Source organism: Triturus cristatus, chromosome 7 (genome assembly GCF_964204655.1).
Source record: "Triturus cristatus chromosome 7, aTriCri1.1, whole genome shotgun sequence".
NCBI classification, from domain to species: Eukaryota; Metazoa; Chordata; class Amphibia; order Caudata; family Salamandridae; genus Triturus; species Triturus cristatus.
This window is the reverse complement of record NC_140590.1, coordinates 1,801,268,836-1,801,289,806: the sequence shown is the minus strand read 5'-3', so window position 1 is coordinate 1,801,289,806 and position 20,971 is coordinate 1,801,268,836. Positions and strand designations below refer to the sequence as shown.

Sequence of the window (20,971 nt, the reverse complement as noted above, 5' to 3'; positions counted from 1 at the left end):
AAGCCATTCCAGGTCCTACACCACCCTTCCCACCCCCACTTCGTGAACACTCCTGTACTCAAATAAACAAATCATTCTTCTGCCTCTCCGACTCTCTCTTGTCCTCATTTATAAAAGCTATTTTTCCCTTGGCCTGTTGTGGCTTCAAAGGTCTCTCTTGGTTCCCCTTTGAGATCAACTCAAAATGATTCCATTCCACCGTGGTGACACCATGTGGTGGCCATCGTCTGCTCACGCTAATGTCCAGGCTTGCAAAGCTTCTTCTTTTCAAGGGGCCTAGAACAGCGTTTAATCTTACACCCTTGAATTTAACTAACCTCTGCACCCTCTGCTCATGTCGGATCTTACAGCGCCAAAACTTTTCAAAGTGCCTAGAAAAGCCATTCACTGCCCCCTCTGCTCACGCTAACGTCCGGCCTTACAGCGCCCAAACGTTTCATAGTGCCTAGAAAGTTAACATTCACCAACTTGCTCCCTAGATCTCAACTAACCATTCACTGCACCCTCTGCTCACGCTAACATCTGATCTTACAGCACCCGAACTTTTCAAAGTGCCTAGGAAAACTAGTGTTCACCAATTTACACGCTAGAACTCAACCAACCCTTCACTGCACACTCTCCTCATGCTAACATCTGGTCTTACAGCACCCGAAATTTTCAAAGTTCCCTTTCTGTCATTATGAGTTGGAAAACCAGGAAATCCCCGGATGCGACAAGAACGAAGGTAAGGTGACGCCTCATCTGGAGGTGTGGAAGGGGTTTATGCCTTTTCCTGAAACTTCACAGCAGGGTTATCTTAGCGTAACGGACAAGTTACTATATCACCCACCTCAGTTGGACTGCAAGCTGCATTTTAAGTTCAATGCCGAGCCCCTTCTTTCTCCGAGGTCAATAAACCAGTAAAAGGAATCTTTTTACATATAAACCTATCCACCTATCGGGAGCGAGTTTTTGCAGATATGGGCATATTAAGGCAATAGAAGCGTGGCTTGATACAGCTTTGCTAAATTGTCGGAACCCATTTTTAGGCTTCTTCTTGTACTGTTTGATATCTTTCTGGTTAAGTTTGAAAACAATCTTCAATTGTTTCACCAGGGGCGACTGGCTAATAGTTTGCAGTAAGACCTCAACAAGCAGTAAACAAGCATTGGCATAGCCAATAGGTCTCGCCTTTGGGACCTTATAAGTGTTTAGCTATGAAACAGTTGATGTTGTTGCACCAAGGATATTGTGCTGGATAACTAAACACGTATAAGGTCCCAAAGACGAGACCTATTGGCTATGCCAATGCTTGTTCTAAAATGTAGTCTTGATATCACAAATGAGACTTCTGCAGGTGTTAATTAGTTCCACTGTGTATATCGTGCTGTGCAAGATCAGACTGAGCGCAATTGAGTGGGCTACATTGAACCAGTTAGGCTCGCTGAACAGAGCATCCTAAATCCTAGTTTGCGAAGTGTTGCGAGGATCTGCATCAAAGATGCATCACACAGCCAAAGCAATACGACGGTTTCCAGATTTGGCGAGGCTGCCATGTGACATCTTGTGCAGCCATGGAGAATCCCATCGGCGAAGGCTGGTGATGTGAAATCCAACACTGAGGATGCATCGCGCAGTCGGGGAGATGCCTCGGTTCTATGGAGCTGTGATGCGGAGTCTGTCGAGGAGAGATGTGAGGACCTCCGCCAAGGATGCATCGCGCAGCAGGAGTTCAGATTAGTCAAGCGGCTGTGAAGGTGATGCGGGTCTTTGCAGCAGGTCCGATCTACACAGCAGAAGAGGTGAATTGGTTCAGCTCGATCCACAGAGGCTTCAGGCCCACTTTCCAGAGTCCAGGACCGGGTTGGCACCACTTAGCAAGGTAAAGTCACAGATGGCAGAGTCCAGCTGCTGGGTTGTTGGAGCCTACTGCCCCGGAGGCTCTAGTCAGGAGGCCAGACAACTAGCCTTGGAGTTACTCTGGTTCCTGGGTTCAACAGACGCAGGCCCATTCCTTCTCACAGAGACAGGAGGGCAGCAGGTCAGCACGGCAGGGCAGCAGTACTTCAGAGCAGCATTCCAGCAGAGTGGCAGTCCTTTCAGCAGGACAACAGTTCTTCTTCCTGACAGTGTAACAACAGGTCCAGAGTCTACTGAAGAGGTGGTGTCTGCGGTCCAATATTTTTCTCTTTGGGGTAAATGGTTGTTTCATGATGTCATTTGAGATATCATCAGTAATGTCGTAAAACATGTCATGAGTGATGTATGTGATGTCATAAACAGTGCATGGCAGGGCGCGAGTTACAATTAGCGCTGCTAACTGCTGAATTTCTGTGTTTTTTTACTTCAAAACGTTAATGTTGTCACTGACAAATTACCTAACAATAATGTGACATTAACCTTTGTTTTTTTCAGTGAATGTGTGTATGTATGCCCATTACTAGGGATTTATAAGTGAATCAAACATGCCAATTGCGGATAAGCCAATGTTCACATGTATAGAGTAAGGAGCACATGCACGTTAGCGCTGTTTAGCAGTGCTAAAGTGCTCAGAATCCTAAAGCCAACAAAAATGGAGTCTGGAAAACAGGAGGTCAGAAGGCAAAAAGTCAGGGAAAAGCACACCAAGGATGCCAGGCCTAACATAGCAAAAAACAATATCCTTACCTTCTTTATTCTGTCGCAAAATATTTTTGATTTTACAGTATTTCGACAATGATATTCTCATATGACATTATTATTTCTTTGTTATTTTCATGGAATACTAAGGGGGTCATTAGAATGGCGATCCGCCCGCCATCCCAACTTGATTTACCCCCCGTAATAATAGGCGGGGGGGGGGGGTATCGCGGCGGATGCAAAGTGCGTCCGCAGCTTTTCCGATTGCCGGCCGGGCGGAGCTTGGGCACAATATGGTGGCGGTGCCTAGAAGGCACCGCAATCCATATTATGATGCCTGTTAAAAGGCATTTCCATGGCGACGAGACTGGCAGGGATTTGCTTCGTGGGCCCGTTGCGGGCCCCCAGGGGAGGTGGGGGGATGGGGGTGCCCTTGAGGGGTACCCATGGTAGCCCCCTGCATTCCCATGCACAAGATAGCAGGCACCGCAAGGTGCCTGCCACGTTGTGCATGGGAATGCACAACATGTCAATGTGAGTTATGTGGCCATAGATTAGCTATTCTGTTGCTGGTGATTCGACTACCGTAAATGGTAATTCAAAATCAAACTCAAAGTAACAAGTGTCAATAAGACCAAATACTGATGTTTACATCACCATGCCTCGACAAGAGCAATCTACGATTTCAACAAATTCCGATGCAATTCCTACAATTGATCGAACTGCTTCTGGCTACTTCATAAACTTTGATACGTTTTCTATGGATCCAAGTGAACCAGAAACAACGGCAACCCAACAAACACGCAAGCAACAAGTCAAGGACTTTCTGAACTTTCTCAAAAAGACTTACCTGGTATCGCCTTAGATAGAACTCTGGGTAATTACTGGGATACTGTTCTTTCTTTTCTGGCTAGGCTTAGGTATAACTTTTAGCATGCTTATTAATGGAGGATACCTTCAACAAAGCTCTACAGTCCAAAAAGTTAATTTGATTCTGAAACCACATCAGTCCTCACATCGTGAACAAAGAGATCTGTCATCAGTGAACATTACAGCAGTTCCTATACCGGATGATATCGTTTGGAACAAGGTTGATTACGATATATTCGATCCTACTGAACTTTTAAAACTTTCTCATATGTTTAAAATTTCATTAAGTGATATCATTACCTCCAGTACATTTTTTGATGATTGGAGCTCTGAAACGGTTAATAACATGTTGTCTGATTTAGAGAAAACTGCCTCATTTCCGAACACTGAAATGTTTTAAGGTAATTCAGACTATGACACTTTGTACTGTTACCAACATTATGGTCATCATTTCTTTCACAAATCCATATCACCTAGAAATGTTTTTGAGTACAACGAGTGGGAACATTGCCCTACACCACCTAGAGGTAGTTCGCAAACATTTGCAAAAAAATTCTCATATTTTTCAGGGTTTAACACTTCTGACCCAACGTCATTTTCTTACAAAGTTACACGGACATCGGCACTGAAAATTATGCTGACAAACACCAAACAGATTTACTCTGCTTCCTTTATTGCCCAATTGTCTGAACAAGGTTTTGACCTATGGAAGGACACAATAGACTTAAAATCAGTCTGGGGTTCTAGAGACTGGCAAGTCCAGGGAACAGAAGAGCTATTTAGAGCATGCCTCATTCCACAGCAGATGATATGTCTAAATGACACTGTTCAACAGACATCCTGCCAAGAACAAGACCCTGAACACACCTCGGTTACCAACACCATCACAGATGGCGGGAGGGGGGAGGCAAACTTCAACTTCACAGGAAGGTGTAGAAATAGATGACATTTTACGGTACAATAGATCAGATCCTAATTGGAAAGGATGGTTGGTTTGGCCCATAGACACAAACAGATGCCAGCAAAGATTTTGGGGTACCACCGAAGGGTTCGGTATCCATAGGCCAGATCCACGCTATGTACAAAGAGAACACCCATGGGTAGTGACATCCTACAGTGTTTGGAAGTTGTGCCTTGATTGGCAAGAAACCTCAACACTCACAGAAGTAAAGCAGCACTTATCCTTGCTCACACAGGACATGGATCTTAAGGATTTTTTACTAGGTCCCAGGAAACCACGTCCAAAAGGTATCATATATGCTGGCATTTATGCTGCCTACAATGGAATTTGGAAAATATCCCAACAAGAGCCCGCTGAGAGAATACGGGAAATAGACCGTATTAACTTAGAAAAGGCATTCGCGGTAGTGCATAATGGGTTAACAACTTTGACCTCCAGGATATATTCGTTAGGCAACATTGATTCTTCTGTAATAGACATACTGGAACAAGATTTGGCCATATTACAACACGGGCAATCTCAGTTACGTTCTATTATGCTATTACGCTGGATGCTGCAATCTTTGCGTGCAGACTATGTGCCTTGGCGTTTTATCAACAGTACGTCTCTGTTTTCTGAATATAATCTAACAGATAAGCAGATGGAAATAGCACAAAGGGGAGCAAGATATCCAATGCTGCGTATTGAAAAACTGGATAATTACCATTTATGGTAGTCGAATCATAAGCAACAGAATGGCTAATCCATGGCCACATAACTCTACCGGTCACTACTTTTCAGTTTCAATATTGTCTTGAGCAAAGGAAGGAAGGCAAATATGTAAAAATTGATAAGGACTGCATTAAGGAAACTTGGCAGTTACCATACAGATTTTGATGACAGAGTGGTGATCGAGAAGTGTTTCTAAGCGGTATAAATTGCAAGAACGCTTTAAGCGGTTCTCTCATGTGCCAGGATATTTCCCTGTTTGGAGCTTGTAATGGTTCAGTGGCGAACTTGTCCTGCCACATTAAAGAGACTCCAGCAGCTGTGATTACACCGGTATTCGAGCTGCTCTCGAATGGGAGTTACTTGATGCTGAATGATCAAGGTTGCTGTGGGATGCTTCCGGGCATTGGGTCACTGTGAACTCCAGGGTTACTTGCTGTATGCAAGTATTGTTTCCCCCGACAAGTACAGTCAGGGAGGCGCCATTATGGCTTTCGTTGAATGATTCCTTTATACAGTTTAAAACATTGAGCAGACTGAAAGCCATGCTTCTACAGCAAACCGTTACCTCAACCTCCACTCGAGAGACCTTTGATCTTCAAATTGCAAGGACCTCGACTGAGATACAGGCACTTATACGTACAAACTGCCCCTTTCATTTCGCAGAAATGGTGGGTCATATCTTCAATATGTCTGTTACGAGTGGTATTGTACACCTATTTAAGACCATAGGGTCAGAATTTCTAAGCACCTTTCAGACAATCCTCAGAGTTATTCCAAACTTTATACACTCCATATTGGGAAGCATTTTTGGAGGTCTTCCGCTGATCCTGTTCTCTATAGCAGGAGTCCGGTTTGTCATTTTTCTGCTACGCAATGGATGGTCCAATCACCAATGAGATGGCGAAAGCGCTCCTGGAGCGCAAATACTGTGAACGAATTGTACAACTTCTGGGCACACCTCGCTTACGAGAACTGAGTGCCTCTTGGTTCTTATCGTTTAGACCAGTCTGGATAGACTGCATCTTACCTGTTCTTCGATGCCTGTCTTGCGGTGAAGAATGCGTGTTGGATCTCTGTCTGACACTTGTATCAGACACGCCTGCGGACTTGAATACCCGGCTGGAACCCCTGAGGTCCCATGCTCAACAGTGTCCCCAGCGTATTCCCATATTGATGGCTGCATTCCTCGAGAACCCGCAGGTGCCTTTCACTACAACTGGGTTGAGCATCAGCTCCACCACTAGCACTCAGGTATCGACTACAGCACCAGCTGTCTCTACGCCAGCTATTGGCAGCTCTGAGTATCATATGTGCTCAATTGACAACTCTACGAGGTGTTACAGAGACCGTCCTCCGCAGCAGCGATCAACAGCGATTTTGCGTCTCCCAGCCAGGACACTTAATCTACAATTGGCTCATCGTGTGCTGGGAAAGAATTCGGCACATGTTGCTAGGGTTGGTAGTGGGAACCGAGACTTCTAGGGCGACACACGGACCAGAGACGCTGAGGCTGCTGCATGCAGACGCTCCAGCTAACAGTGGTTTAACACATCCCTTGCGGGGTGTCCAACTAGAGACCAGGACGGGGTCCCACACTCTCTCACTTCAGGTAATGGGGTTTGACTAAATCCTAGAGGGATTCTTGGCTTCACACCTACTCACATGCTAGGTACACTTAGGTACATCTAGATAGGCATCGTAGGAGTATGCACACTTTTATCATGCATTTTGTATTCATGTATTTTTTCATGCTTATTGCAAGATGGTAGAACTGTACTATCCTTTTATTTTCACTGTACTGCTAATCATATATCTCTGCTACTGCCTAACGATTATTGCAGTACATCTATTTTACACTAGAAGAATAAAGTTGCAATAAATTCTTATGTAACACACCTGACTGTATTCTTCTGTGTAACTCTTTGAGACCGAATAAGTAAGCACGAGTGACTGAGCAACAAGTAGTACATTGTTTCCACGATCCTGAGGGATCAGGGTTGTCATGTTCTGAGGTTGCCAAAAACTATTCTCTCCCCGATAAGAGGAGACTCTAGTGGCACTGTGAGCTAGCTAATACAAAACAGTCTAACATTCTCAGTGGGGGTGCTCAGTGCCAGTCTGCCACCAATCCTACAGTTTATGTTATCCAAATGCGCAGATCCTGTATAGGGCATATAGGGAGTACACTACAAGGGTAAATACCTCTATACATGAAGATGCATATTCGAGTGGGGTTGGAAAAAAAACCTCAAAAAATGTACATGAACAATTTAACTTCTGATCAAAAAAGAAACTTTATCAGTACATGTCGAGTGCATGCTGCAGGAATGTCCACATAAACAATCTCACAGGTTACTGTCAATGAAAGGTATTCACACAATGTTGCAGCAAAAGTGAATGCCAACTTTGAGGAATGGGTAGAGTGGAGATGCAGGTGCAGGTGCACCAGGGTCGCCTGCAGACCATGGTTATGTGGGCCTTCCCTGACCACACCAATGGACTCACACACTTACACAGTCCCCACCAGGACAATGCAACATTAGGTCACAATTTCCATGGGTCACCATCTGTCCTTTGAATAGAGGCTGGGGGACAGGCTTTGTGACAGAACCACCATGGTGCACTGCCTTACATACATTGACAGAGGTAGTGCCATGCCAAACACACAAACGTCACTTTCAGATCATGACAGGTACAGGTATTTGGCATCTAATGTAGGGTCCTTGCAGGGAGGCAAGTAACAACTGGACAGTCTGATCTACATACCACAACCTTGATCTGCACCATTGTTCATTTCACTGCAAAACCTTTTTCCAGTAAAAACACAGATGCCATGTTCAAGAGATGATCACAGATTGTGTGGCAATTACTTTCTGAGTGCCTGAGCATCATTGTGATCACACTCAGAACATGGGTCTATAGAATGTCATATATGTAGATTGATGGAATTTCATCATCAGGTAGTTACAGGCTGCACGCTAAATTCTAGGGGAAGAGCACATTTGATGCTAGACCAAGAACTAGAATAAACAGACATATGTGTGATCACATAGTGAATGCATAGGTCCACCGCAATACACACAGAAACAATGCAGGACAACACCACTCCAATGTAATAACAAAAGTAAGACATTGTGATGCGTCTGTGTAAAGGAAATTTAAAAGATCTTCACATGGCAGGGAGAACTAAGGGAGAACCAAATGGATCTCAACATATTATGTCACCAAAGTCACCGATCAAATGTGTGCAAAAGACCTTGATCAGAAAAGAATTTACAAATCAGGTGAGCAGCTTTTGGTTCTGTCCGAAAATGAGAATAAAGGAATGGACGTTGTTAATTTGGTCGACATGTCATCTGACTGTCATTTCGCATCAAGGGCCAATTATGTAAACATATAGCCATTGCTCGCTTCAAGAGTTCAGGATACATTGAAATGAAATGAAATGAAATTAGGATTTGTAACGCGCACTAATCTCCAGAGGTGTCTAGGCGCGGCGGCTCAGATCTGAGAAGAGAGCCTGCACAGGAGAAACAAAAGAGATAGCCACTACATGTTAAACAGCAAGGTTTTTAGGGATTTGCGGACATTGTAGATGGCATACACCTTATTGTACATAACTCTGGACATATTGGCATTGTAAACCTGAAAACCAAGACATGTACATGTCTTGCAAATAGCCATGGGTAAAAGTGTTTACACATGCATGTAGCAAAAGCTGTGCACACAGAAATATTTATAGACAATAAAGATGGTTCAAAACTCATTGAAAAACATGCTTAAAGCAACATACTAGAGCGATGTAATGTAGAGCCCCAAACAACTCATCAGAAAACATAAAAGTATATTGTAAAAAACAGAAGCTTATGGATCTCAAAGAATGTAGCAACAGAAGTGAGTATAAACCATGTAACAAATTGTTTGCATCCTTTAAGCATGCACATTAGCTGTTTTGGGGAAAATACAAAACTACAAAAAAAAGAAAGCTTTAAAAGCTACAAAGCGATCAGAAAGCAACCGAAGACTCAAAAAGGCATGTATAAGTGATGCCTTCCTACCACATTTCACTACATGGGATCAAACGTCTTTATACACATCGCCCAGTGAGCTCCCCAAAAGCATAGAGTACATATTGGCAAGTTAAACCCACAGTGCAGCATAGACCAATCAATAATTGCAGAAATTACCACATATAACCTCAACTTTCTGACACTATATTGACATTATGTAATGCACATTTTACTGACTCTAAACTATACGCATTCTCTAACAGACTTCACCTCTATCCCTTTCCTGGTGCACAATAAGAAAAATCTATTATGTCAATGGAAGGCTGATAAGTTATGAAGTACTCCAGCAAAAACAAATGTTTCAGCTGTTGCAGGGATAGAAACCAAGGGGCCGATTAGGATGGCGGGCGGACATTAGTCAGAGTCCATGGTACAACGGAACACCAGATCCACAGTGCAGGTGCAGAACAAAGTAGGTTATCAAAGATGTGTCAACTGGGTATGGGCTAGTCAAAAGTAAGCTGTCAAGAGACAGGTGGCTTCTTGATGCAAAGTAAAAATCCTAAAAGCCATCCTACAATGCAATGAGGAAAATTTCACTAAAACCCTTCACTGTTAACAAAACAAAACACACTGAAAAATGTCCACTATTTGTCATTTGCATGCTCTGCACTGAGAAATTTTTCTCGTTCTTTTAAAAAATGGCAAATCATTTTTGTGGACAGTGAGATAATTTTTGAACCCATTCCATGGGTTACCAGGTCAAAGTCCACCATGCATTTCTGAAGTTCTAATGAAGTATCAGACACTGACTTTCTAGAAAAAAAGAAAAACAAAACCATTATTACACAGAAAAATGTTTAAGCATTGGCAACAGACTCTCTTTTTTAATGTAGGTAAATTCATAGATTTGAGAGTGAACTAAAATTAGGCAACTTTGTGATGACGGCTGCTTGCAAGCTACAAAAGTACCTCTTTTTTTCGTCTGCCTTTCTCAAGGTTTTAGGGTGTTCCCTGTGAAGGCCAGGAGATTCTAAACATTCAGACTTCTAAGGGCCCCCTATTAATCAATACTAGAACCTGGGGGAAGCCCCCACTTCTGAATCATTATTGGAATCCAGGGACCCACCCCCACTGAGTCATGACTGCTAGCAGAGGGCCTCAGCCTAAGCATTGTCGACGATTTGAACCACAAAACAACACACAAAAAATGACAGAATAAAACATTTAAATACATAAATGATGACACATTTTATTAAATCCGCAACAAACATATAAATAAAACAAATTCAAAATTTGAATTTTCATGTGAATGGTGGAGCTTTTCAAAATGCAATTGAGGCCGCTCATCATGTTATGTTATGTTATGTTATTTGAATTTATTAAGCGCACAGCTACTCGGAAGTGTCCCGGCGCTCATCCATACTATATTCTGCTCGATGCACTTGCACTGCTCCCACAAATCAATCTGAGGATACTAATTCAATTCTTAGTCTTCAATTTCAAATTCCTTCACATTTACAGTACGTTTCAAAATGTTCAATTACAAATGTATCTACTTTATTCATATACATTTTATTGATCTTTTAATAGTATTGAATTTTCTAAGTAGTCCCGGACTACCTGAGGATGCTTTGCGGACACCCGGGGTCCCCGGACCACAGGCTGAGAACCACTGGTCTATAGCATTTGTGTACAATAGAAACCATGACAACTATTTGTGGGCACCATCAACCACATTCACCCAGCAATTCGTTTTCTCTTGTCTACCACTATATCTACATTCAGAGAGCTGCAGTGTTGTTGGCTTTGTATGACAAAAGGAGCGCTAACATGGGCTACTGGTACAACATTCACAAGCGTCAAAAAATGTATTTTTCAAATTGGTCCAGTCCCCCTTTCTACAGACATTTCAGCTAGCTTGGGCAGTAGACCTAAAAATGACAGCTTCAAGGTGAAGTGAGAGATAATCGCATTGGAGGAAAATAAGCCAAGCAACCGCTTTACAAATGACTTCTGGTAAGGAAAGCCCACACACCACTTAGGTTCCTTATGTTTAAATAGCCACACATAAGAAGAAACTTGAATAAGCTTCTGGGATACATGAAACCACAATGGAACCTTTGAATCCTTGCCAACCAGAAGAACAATGGCCAACAGAGACTGGTTGCCCCACACATTATCACCATAATTCACTAATATGCTAAATTACATATTCCTCAATGAGCCAGTGAAATAGATGTTAAATGTTAATCCGCACGGCGTTTTTCCCTGCTTGTATGAAAATGAGCAGTCTAGTTTAATTTGATGAATTAATGGTATGAAGGAATGAATATATGTAAAGCACACCAATAATCTATAATGCCATTCAGGAACTGGGGACACATGTCAACCGAGAACAAGGAAGATTTAACTTTTATTTTTGTTTTGTATTTACCATGGGTAAAATAATTGGAGTCATGGAAACACAAGTCCCAGCTAGTTATAATTTTACTGGCTTAAACATAAAACCGTTCAATCTCTATCTACTGTGGGTTCTTTTTCCTTTTAACACACTTATTTTAGCCACAGACCATTTCTGCAAACAGTTTATGGCAGGGAAGGACACAAAATCTCCAAACTGGAATTATAACTGTTTTTTAAAGGTTTATTGAAATAGGAAAACCTCTCTTGTTCGGAAGAGAGAAGAGGGAAAATTATTACATGTTATAAAAAATGTATTTACACCTTGCTACTCACCTTAATTGTTTTGACTTCAGGATTGAGTCTTCCAAATCTGAAGTTGTCAATTGATTTGGTTTATAATTGGGTTTAATATATCGGCTGGATAATCTTCCCAAATCAGTTACTAAATCTTCAACTTCACCTGTAAACAGAGATATATGCACCCAAACACAAATAATGTAAGTTTCCAAGGGAATGGCAAAGATGTAAATGATATACTATAACAATATACAGCAATACAGATATGAACAAATAGAGCATAATCCCAAAACGAATTTGTATATAATGAGATGCATACCCCCCTCCCCATTTTATTAGGTTCACATGAATAGTAGGATAATGGTGGAAGAGAAACAACATTATTTGGGAATCTGCCATCTTTTATTATATATAATGGTAAAGACAGTTTAGGGTGGACCTCCTCCTTTTTTGCTAGGGACCGCCTTAGGATGCGTAAATTCAGATTTGTTTGAGGGGCAGCAAGAGTTATATGCAAAGGAAAGAGGAATTTTCTCCATTAAACATTGTGTGAATCTACTTGGGTTACCTAATAATGTGCAGGGCTCTTCTTGGTGTTCATGTTCAGTCTGTGTAGTGGAATCTAATATTCTTGCAATGCTAGGAAAGATAGAGACCTGTCAATCAGACTCCTCTTCCTATTCCTCCTTGGTAGCATTCACCAGCAAAAGAGTTTTCCTGCACTACTTTGGCGCCATTTGATTTAAAAGTGGGAACTAGAAGTTTTTTTTAAATCAACATCAATAGCATAAACGTGCTGTAGTCTTTGACAAGATTCTTGAGTGCTTTGGGCACTGTACCTGCGAGGTGTCATGCAATGGTGCTTGTTTTACAATTATAAAATATCTGGCTACTGACAAGCCGAACATGGGACACAAGGGAGAGTGCATTGCTTCAAAATCCCAAAACTGTATAAGTGGAGCTTGATGGATCTCTCAAGTGAGAGATCCATTCATATTTGAAGCCATTCTAACACACAAGCAAAATGTCATTTAAAGGAGCGGAGGCAAAGATTAACATCAAGATGTGCCTGTTGAGCCTCTCTCAAAAGACCATGGGGCACATGCATCATTCTAAATACCGGTCGCAAAGGGGCAGATTCGCAGAATCTGTTCCTTTGCGGCCAATATTTCTGCATTTGGGATGCATCAACCCAAATGCAAATTCGCAATTTAAGTAATCGCAAAATTTGCGATTACTGAAATTGTGAATGCATTTAGGGAATCGCAAATTGCGATTCCCCAAATACAATGCATGATGGAATTTTAAAATGCGATTTCGCAAACAGGGATCGCAAATTACCATCAATTTAAAGTTGATGGTAATTTGCGAAAACTTTGAAAAATGCACTAAAGTGCATTTTTCAAAGTTCCATTTTACACACACACGTCCTTGGGGAATGTGAGTGCGCAACATGTGGTCACATGGCAATTTCAGGGGGTGCATCAGAATGTTCTTTTGGCATCCTTGAAATTGCATGCGCAATTTGCAAGTACCTATTTGGTACTCGCAAATTGAGCATGCAATTCCCATTCATTCCTATGGGCCTCTAGGCCCATAGGAATAAATGGGAAGCTATTCCTTAATTGCAAATCGCAATTTGCAATTTGCAGTTAAGGAATAGCAATTTTTTTAGCGATTCCAAATGCATAAGGAATTGTGATTCCTAAATAGCGATTTCTAAAGGATCACTATTGAGGAATCGCAATTCCTTATGTTGATGCATGTGCCCCCATATCTTTATGCAGGAATACATAGGCAAAATTAAATATGGGCTCTCGAGAAATGCCTGTTAGTGTTAATGAAGTGGGGTGTGGGGCTGGTAATGGAGTAGGTGTTTCTTTACCTCAAAATAATCAAGGTTCTGAGGTCTGGGTTTGATAGCGATGGATGTCCCAAAAAACTTTTATACACTTGATATACGAAAATAGCCATATACACAAACATCTTTGAAGTTCAGCATGTTGTAAAGTTAATAAGCATATATCCTGCTACTGCACACCAAAGGCAAGCTGACCTTCAGTTAGTTTGGAACACAGAGATGATACTGATGTACTTTCGCATGGAACGATTCCTTGTGCTTGCAATTTGTCTTTCAATTCACTCTTTTGAGACTTTCCTTTTCGTAAATATGATACAAGGCCGTTCAATGACATACACTCAGGGCGAGCACAACGGCGCTTAATTTCTTCCAGATCTACAGAATATCTGTAATTTAGAGAACAAACATATCAATAGCAAAAAAGCAGTATGAGCCTATGGTATGGCTACAGAGGAATGCAGTAGACAAGCACCCAGAGGAGCAGTAGAATCAGTAGGCTGTACGAGTATAGAGTGTGCGTATGGGGGGCTCTTATTGTAATCTTTAACGGGGTCATATTTATTACTGATATTTAGAGAACAATGAAAGTTGAAACAGGTGCTGTAAAAGCTTAATAACAAGCATTGGCATAGCCAATAGGTCTCGCCTTGGGGACCTTATAAGTGTTTAGCCATGCAACACTTGATGTTGTTGCACCAAGGATATTGTGCTGGATAACTAAACACTTATAAGGTCCCAAAAGCGAGACCTATTGGCTATGCCAATGCTTGTTATTATGGCTAGGACCCTCTTAAGTGGGAGTGATCCAGGACCTCTCCATGCCTCTGAGAGCGCCTTTCGCTGAATTCAGGGCAACATAGCGCCCCAAAGCATTCTTCGTATGGAGTTGTGTACCACAGTCTTCGAAAACTGGGTTACACGCGTGAAGTTATCGCTTTCTGTGAGAATAGGGTATATTGTTTGCAAGTGAAAGGTCTTCAGTACGCTGCCGCTCACAGGGATAGGCAGTTAAATCAATGAGCGCTCACTAGAACCACAGGACAATCATAATTCTGTAAGCACCCCTGTGAAAATCTGCCTACGTGAAAAGGACGTGCTTGCTTACCTGCGCATGCTCGTGTGCCTGTCTCTCTCACGTGCAACATGAGGCACACGAGTATACGATGAGCCTTAATTGAATCCTTCATTTAGACAATCGAATTTACTCCAGAAAGGAATAGTACAGTTATTGCATTTACATTGGTGTCCGTGGGTGGAAAATATATTGGACACTTTAATCTTTCCCATCATGAACGGCATCATGTCAGCATACAATGCAACTTTGGTTGAGAAAGAAACGTGTTGATTGCGCCATCTACTGTCTGTACCTCGTATACGTCACTTGCAGTGTTAGATAATCTGTTTTTAAGAAGCTTGTGTTTGCTATTTCTCAGCTTGAGGAAAAACGTAAAATGGCATTTCAGGAGAAAAAAAAACAAGAGTTGAAGAGAAGCAAGATTAGAAAGGAAGACCTAGTCTGTAAAATCTTGAAAGACCTACGTCGATGGCAAGGTCCAACAGGCATTGGCGGCTCGTGGCCGTGAGACGGGATATGTGGTGGGGGAGGAAGAGAAGCGGGAGTTGTGTGCGTTCGCAAAAAGGAAATAAAAAAAACACGCAGGCTGGCGAGTGGTGTGCGTGCACCATGACGAGAGAGGAAAGCCATATGGCGCCTCTGCTCGTCATCGTGCGCGTAACCGCACGCTCTATGCCAGCCAAAAGCGTGTGGTAGGACTTTTAAAAGCCCACACACTAAATGTCTCACAGAGCAGCGCATGCGCTGGCTCAGCGAGACCTAAAAATGAGTGTGATATCACAGGTGTTAGAGTAGGTAATTAAGCCACCTCACATTTATTCTGCTGGCATTAGGAGTTTCACACACCTTCACAAGGCCATTTCACACAAGTTGCAAAATATTTGTTTGCTTAGATACTTGACTGCCTAATGCGACTTCAAATGAATACATCTTACCGCACATTAGTGGCAATATGAATTATCTTGGGCTATCTAGGGTCCAGACTGGTACAGAAAAGATTGTTCTCTGCGATATATTTCCAGGGCGGCCCGGCATCGCCATGCAAGTTCAGTCACAACTCTACTTCTGAGCAGTGGAGGCTGGCAAGTATACAGAGTGGGGAGGAAAATGGGTGGTGGGTGTCTCAGACAGCTGGGTTACAGAGGTTTAAAGTGCACATTTGTGTGGCTGGCTGTCACAAGACAACTGGCCAAAGAGACACATGCACTTTAAACTAGTGCACAGGCAGATCACCACCCCTCCCTGCTGCTGCCATTTAGCAGGCCCTGTCCCATCCTGACACTCAGCCCCATACAGGTTGATGAAAAAAAATGATGGTAGTGGATTAACTTAATTAGCATTTTATTTTTTGTCTCTGGGGCTATTCTTGGGGCATTTCAGTGGGGCAAAGCTCCTCTGCTATAACAGATGAGCCGCCCCTACTTCTGACATGATGATGCCAGATTAGATTAGGTCCTAGGAGCAACTGTCCGAAGAAAAAGCCGACTCATCTGTCATGCACTTCAAACCTTTAGAGCTGTAGCTGGGGATGTTTCTGTTCGTCTTCAGAAAGGACCAGGTCTGGCTGTTCAGTCTGGACCTGGGGGTCTGCAACCTTTTCTATAGCGAGAGCTACTTCGGATAATTACAAACCATCGTTAGCTACTGCCTAATATGTAAATGTACTCAGATGTACAAATACCTGAAGCACTGCCCCTAGTGTTCACCGCTCCTGTTACAGGGAGCATACAGTATTAATGGCACAGGAGCTGCATCACAAACTGTTGACATTTGGGGTCCTCATGATCAGGTGTGTCCCTTTACCCTGCAGAGGGTAAAAGGGAGAAAAATAAATGGAGAGAAAAAGAGAGGCAGAAAGTGAGAAAAAAAGAAAAGGACAGGAAAGAATGACAGAATGAGTGAAGAAAGGCAAGAGAACGAAAGGAAAATAAAGAATGACGCTGAGAAAGACAGGGAAATTAAGAAAACAAAATAAAAAAGAGAAAAAATGAGGAACACAATAAAATGTTGAAAGGAGCAAAATAAAGAAGATGAAGGAAGAAAGAAATTAATAAAATGATAGGAAGAAAAAAGAAACAATGAAAGGAGGAAAAAAGAAAGATTGGCAAAGAAATGCGCAGACGGGGATACATAGTCGAAGGAGGAGAGCGGAGTAACGCAACAGTGGTGACGGCCCAGGGAGATCGAAAACCGGCCTGTAAAGACCCAATTTTAGGCCGCTTCCTGCAAGAGTAACCTATCGGCACCGCAAGTTTGTTCAGGTTTGTGTAAGCATCCTCCCGTACCCGCTCATGTACGGGCTGCTGCCTGAGGATTCCAGCGCCGGACAGCCTCTCCCTGCTCACGGACAGCCCCCTCCCTGCACACGGACAGTCTCTCCCTTTTCACAGTCCACAGTCTGAGGATCTTGACCCTTGGTTCTCTGGTAGCTGCTACAGGCTCTGCGAAAAGTAGCATTTTCATCAGCTCCATTAGGCCCACTTGGGTCAGAAATCAAATCCAGTCTCAGAAATTGGTATATGCTGTGGGACCAGCGCACTGATACCTTTGACCCCCATGAAAAGAAAGAAAGAGGGTGAGAGGTGAGCAGCTGGGGCCGGAGGGCGCTGGGAGGGAGTATCACGTGAGGTGCCTGACAACAGGGGAGCAGAAACGATAGAGTTACTGCTTGGTACAAGCTCCCGGCCACGGAATACCAGGCTCAGGTGTAGCTTAAGGCTAAGGCTGAGGTCTGCCCTATAACCCTCACCTCAACCCTCCTAGACCCTTATCTTAAAGCAGCCTACCTAACCAGAACTAACCAGAACTGACAAACTTTACAAACGTCGTTGTTAGACCTGGCACCATTGGCCTGGGTCTCCCTTCCATTTTTTGCACTGTTGCCTCCTATGTTTTGCTATGGTTTTGCTGGTCTACATGCTTTGGGCACTTTGCCACTGCTATTCAGTGCCAAAGGGCAAGTGCTCCCTATTGTAAAGTGTTGTATTGGATTAGTGACTTCATGAATGACTTATTTGATTTACTTGTCAGACCCTAGTACAGTGCACCATGTGTGCCCAGGGCCTGTAAATCAAATGCTGTTGGTGGGCTTGCAGCACTGATTGTGCCACCGACAGAAGCAGCTTGTAAAATGTGGCTCAGGTCTGCCATTGCAGAGCCTGTGTGCAGCCTGGTGCTGCCATGTTGACTTGGCAAGTGCATCCACTTACAGGTCCCTAAACCTTCCCTTTTCTACATGTCACCCCTAAGGTAGGCCCAAGGTACCCCCATGGGTAGGGTGCATTGTATGTAAAAGGTAGGACATGCCCTGATGTGTGTGGCATGTCCTGATAGTGAATTACAGGCAATTTCGTTTTTCACTATTGCAAGGCTACCTGTTCCAATAGGCAAGAATGGGCAGTTTGATTCTAACATCTTATAATCCTAACTGACTCAGGGAACTAGGTAGAAATTCGAGTTTAGTATGTCTGAACTCAGAATGTTAAAATACATCTTTTAGTGAAGGTCTTTTTACATTCTGTCTTTCAAAATAACACTTTTAGAAAGTAGGTATTTTCTTGCCTAACCATCCAGCCTGCCTCTGCTAGGTTTGGGTATTTCATGTCTGGTTTGTAAGTGACAGGGGCTGGGGTGGCTCCAGGAGCCTGGGTGAGTCAGCACTAAGCTGAATAGACTGCATTTGGAGTGGTGGGCGGAGTAGCACCTGGGCCTGAATAGGGCTGTGCCTGCCTTCCACAATGCTGGTTCCACCTCTTGTGGTGCGTCTGATGACCCTGGCCCACACTGACAAAGGAAGAAGTTGTGCACTGGCAGAGTGCACCCAGAACTGGTTTGGACTATGACTAGACACTCTCTGCCTTCAGAGACAAAGGATTTGTGTGTATAAAAAAGGGACCCAGACCCCAGAACTTTAGATCACTTCTGGGAATCAAGATAAACCTTTACCAAGGAGAAGGACCAAGGAAGCTGAAGGAGGAGACTGCCCCTGTGCTGTTTGTTGTTTGGGGTTGGCCTGCAGTGGTTACTTTATTGCCAAGGAAAGGAGAAAAGGAACTTTGTGTGTACTTTTGCAATCTTGAAGAAGAATCTCCAAGGGCTTGAAGTGTGCTTGCCTCCTGCCTGAAGTCTCAGGGATACAGGCTTCACCAACAGCTCCCCTGAATTCCCTTGCTGGGAATTCTACCTGCAGAGATGTGCCTACTGTTGTTTGGGCCCTCTGAGAAGACTGTGTGTCGCTGGGAGCAGGAAGCGTGACGCAACAAGGAGAATGGTGTCGCCGCCTCAGCAGTTGCCGTCGCATTGCCGAAGCGTGTCGCCGCCGCAGCTGTTCGCCGTCGCATCACCGATGAAGAGCGTTGCCGCCGCAGAGCCTGTCGCGGCTCAGAAGTTATCGAGTTCGCTGCATGGCCGCTGGGCATGCATGCATCTCATCCAATGTTGTCATATCACATCAAGACGCCATTGTGGAGCATCATACTGGATCGTCCCGTCGCATCGAGGCACCATCTTGCCGCATCGTCACTGGGCCGCAGTAAGAAACGACACATCAACTCCCCTCACAATAAGGAAGTGAGCCTCAACTCCCCTGCGCAGCAGTAAGGAACTGACGCATCCACTCTCCTGAGTGTAAGGAACAGCACATCAACTTGCCTGCGATCCTTTTGCTTGTTTTGCATGATGCATCTAAGGTACTTTGAAAGTAAAATGTTGCATTTACCATCTACATTGAACTAAGCTATTTCTACCATTTTAAAGTCTATTTGTGGATTTTTGTTGTTTGGTATTGTGTTACGTCTAGTAAAGATTACCTATTTTTCTAAAGTGGTGTGGTATCCAATTCTTGTGTTTTCACTGGATTGCTGTATGTGTTCACAAATGCTTTACACACTGCCTCTGAGATAAGCCTGTCTGCTCGTGCCAAGCTACCAAGGGGGTGAGCAGGGGTTATTTTTAAAGTGTAGCCCCTTACCCTGACTATAAGCAATGGTCCCTATTTGGTCAAAGGTACCTACCTCTGCCAACTAGAGACCCCCAAATCTAACAGTCGTGTACTTGGAATAGGTACTTCGGCCAGTGGTTGAGCCCTGAAACTGGAACTCCGCAGAAGCGACTTGCCTAGGGTGGGTGTGGCTTGCAGCCCGAACAAGCTTACCCCCACGCCACTATCCCAACATAAGCGCAAATAGAATACTGTGTGCTCGTGCCCCTTCACTGCCCACAATTACAGGAGGTGAGGCAGTGCAGGTTGCCATACTAAGCCAAGTAGGAGAAGTCACTCCACACCGGTGTTCACTAGAGAATCTACTAGAGAATTAGTAGAAACAGAAAAGCAATTACACCAACGCACTGCACAGTAAGGTCAGTCGAAAAGCTATTATCAGAGAATCAACTAAGAAAACAACTAACTCAGGCGGTGTCAAACCTCTCAAACTAAGGCAATATAACTAGCATTAAAGGAAGCTGGCAGCGACTGGGGTAAGTCCAATATTTTATAACTACCCCCTAGTACACACATTAAAATGGGCAAAAAAAAAAAGATATTAACATCAAGGTGAACACAAAAAGCAATTCAAACACAATTGACTCTTTTCTGGCAAGAGCGGTGAGCGCAGTCTTTAAAGAGATTGATTTAACGGAGAGGCACGTGTCAATGGGGGCGGGGGAGCGTCTCCCCTTTTGGAACTAGATGGGTGAGACGGGGAAGTGTCAAGGACTGATGCACAAGAAAGTATTAGGCCTACGCAGAAACTTTAAATTAGAGCAATTACTGTATTGGAACTGATGTATCTAAGACTGAGACGAACGAGGATACTTTGACTAACCCGTCTCCTATAAATCCACTGACTGAGAAGCCCAAGCGTAAATCGAGGCAGATTCGTCATTACTATCTCCCTCCCCAAAGTCGAGTTCTGACGTTCTATATCACTTGGAAGATAAGCAGGAATCAATGTGGGAAACCATGATGTGTAAATGTACTGCCATTTTAAAAGACTATTTGACGCCTATAAGAGATGACTAGAAAGTCTGGAGTGAATGAGTTAACTATTGGGAAGTTAGTATCAGTAAGCCTGGAGCAACAAAAGGCCATTTATGAAAGTGTTAATGCAGTTGATATGTCAGCTCAGAGCCCTCTTTCTCTCCCTGTAAGAAATAGTTCTCAGATTCCACAAAAGGCTAATGTC

General features: G+C 43.4%; 1 protein-coding gene across 4 annotated transcripts in view; it reads right to left on the bottom strand.

Moving 5' to 3' along the window:
* Positions 1-7,418: 7,418 nt before the first annotated feature.
* Positions 7,419-20,971, bottom strand: part of LOC146813210 (transcription factor AP-2-beta-like) — a 51,498-nt gene continuing 37,945 nt past the window's right edge. For all 4 annotated transcript variants that reach the window (XM_085620089.1, XM_085620088.1, XM_085620090.1 and 1 more), the window contains 3 exons: positions 13,910-14,100; positions 11,890-12,016; positions 7,419-9,966 (listed from right to left, as the gene is read on the bottom strand). In XM_085620089.1, coding sequence (XP_085476215.1) covers positions 9,798-9,966; positions 11,890-12,016; positions 13,910-14,100 — 487 coding nt within the window. In that variant the 3' untranslated portion in view covers positions 7,419-9,797. The remainder of the gene's footprint in view (positions 9,967-11,889; positions 12,017-13,909; positions 14,101-20,971) is intronic.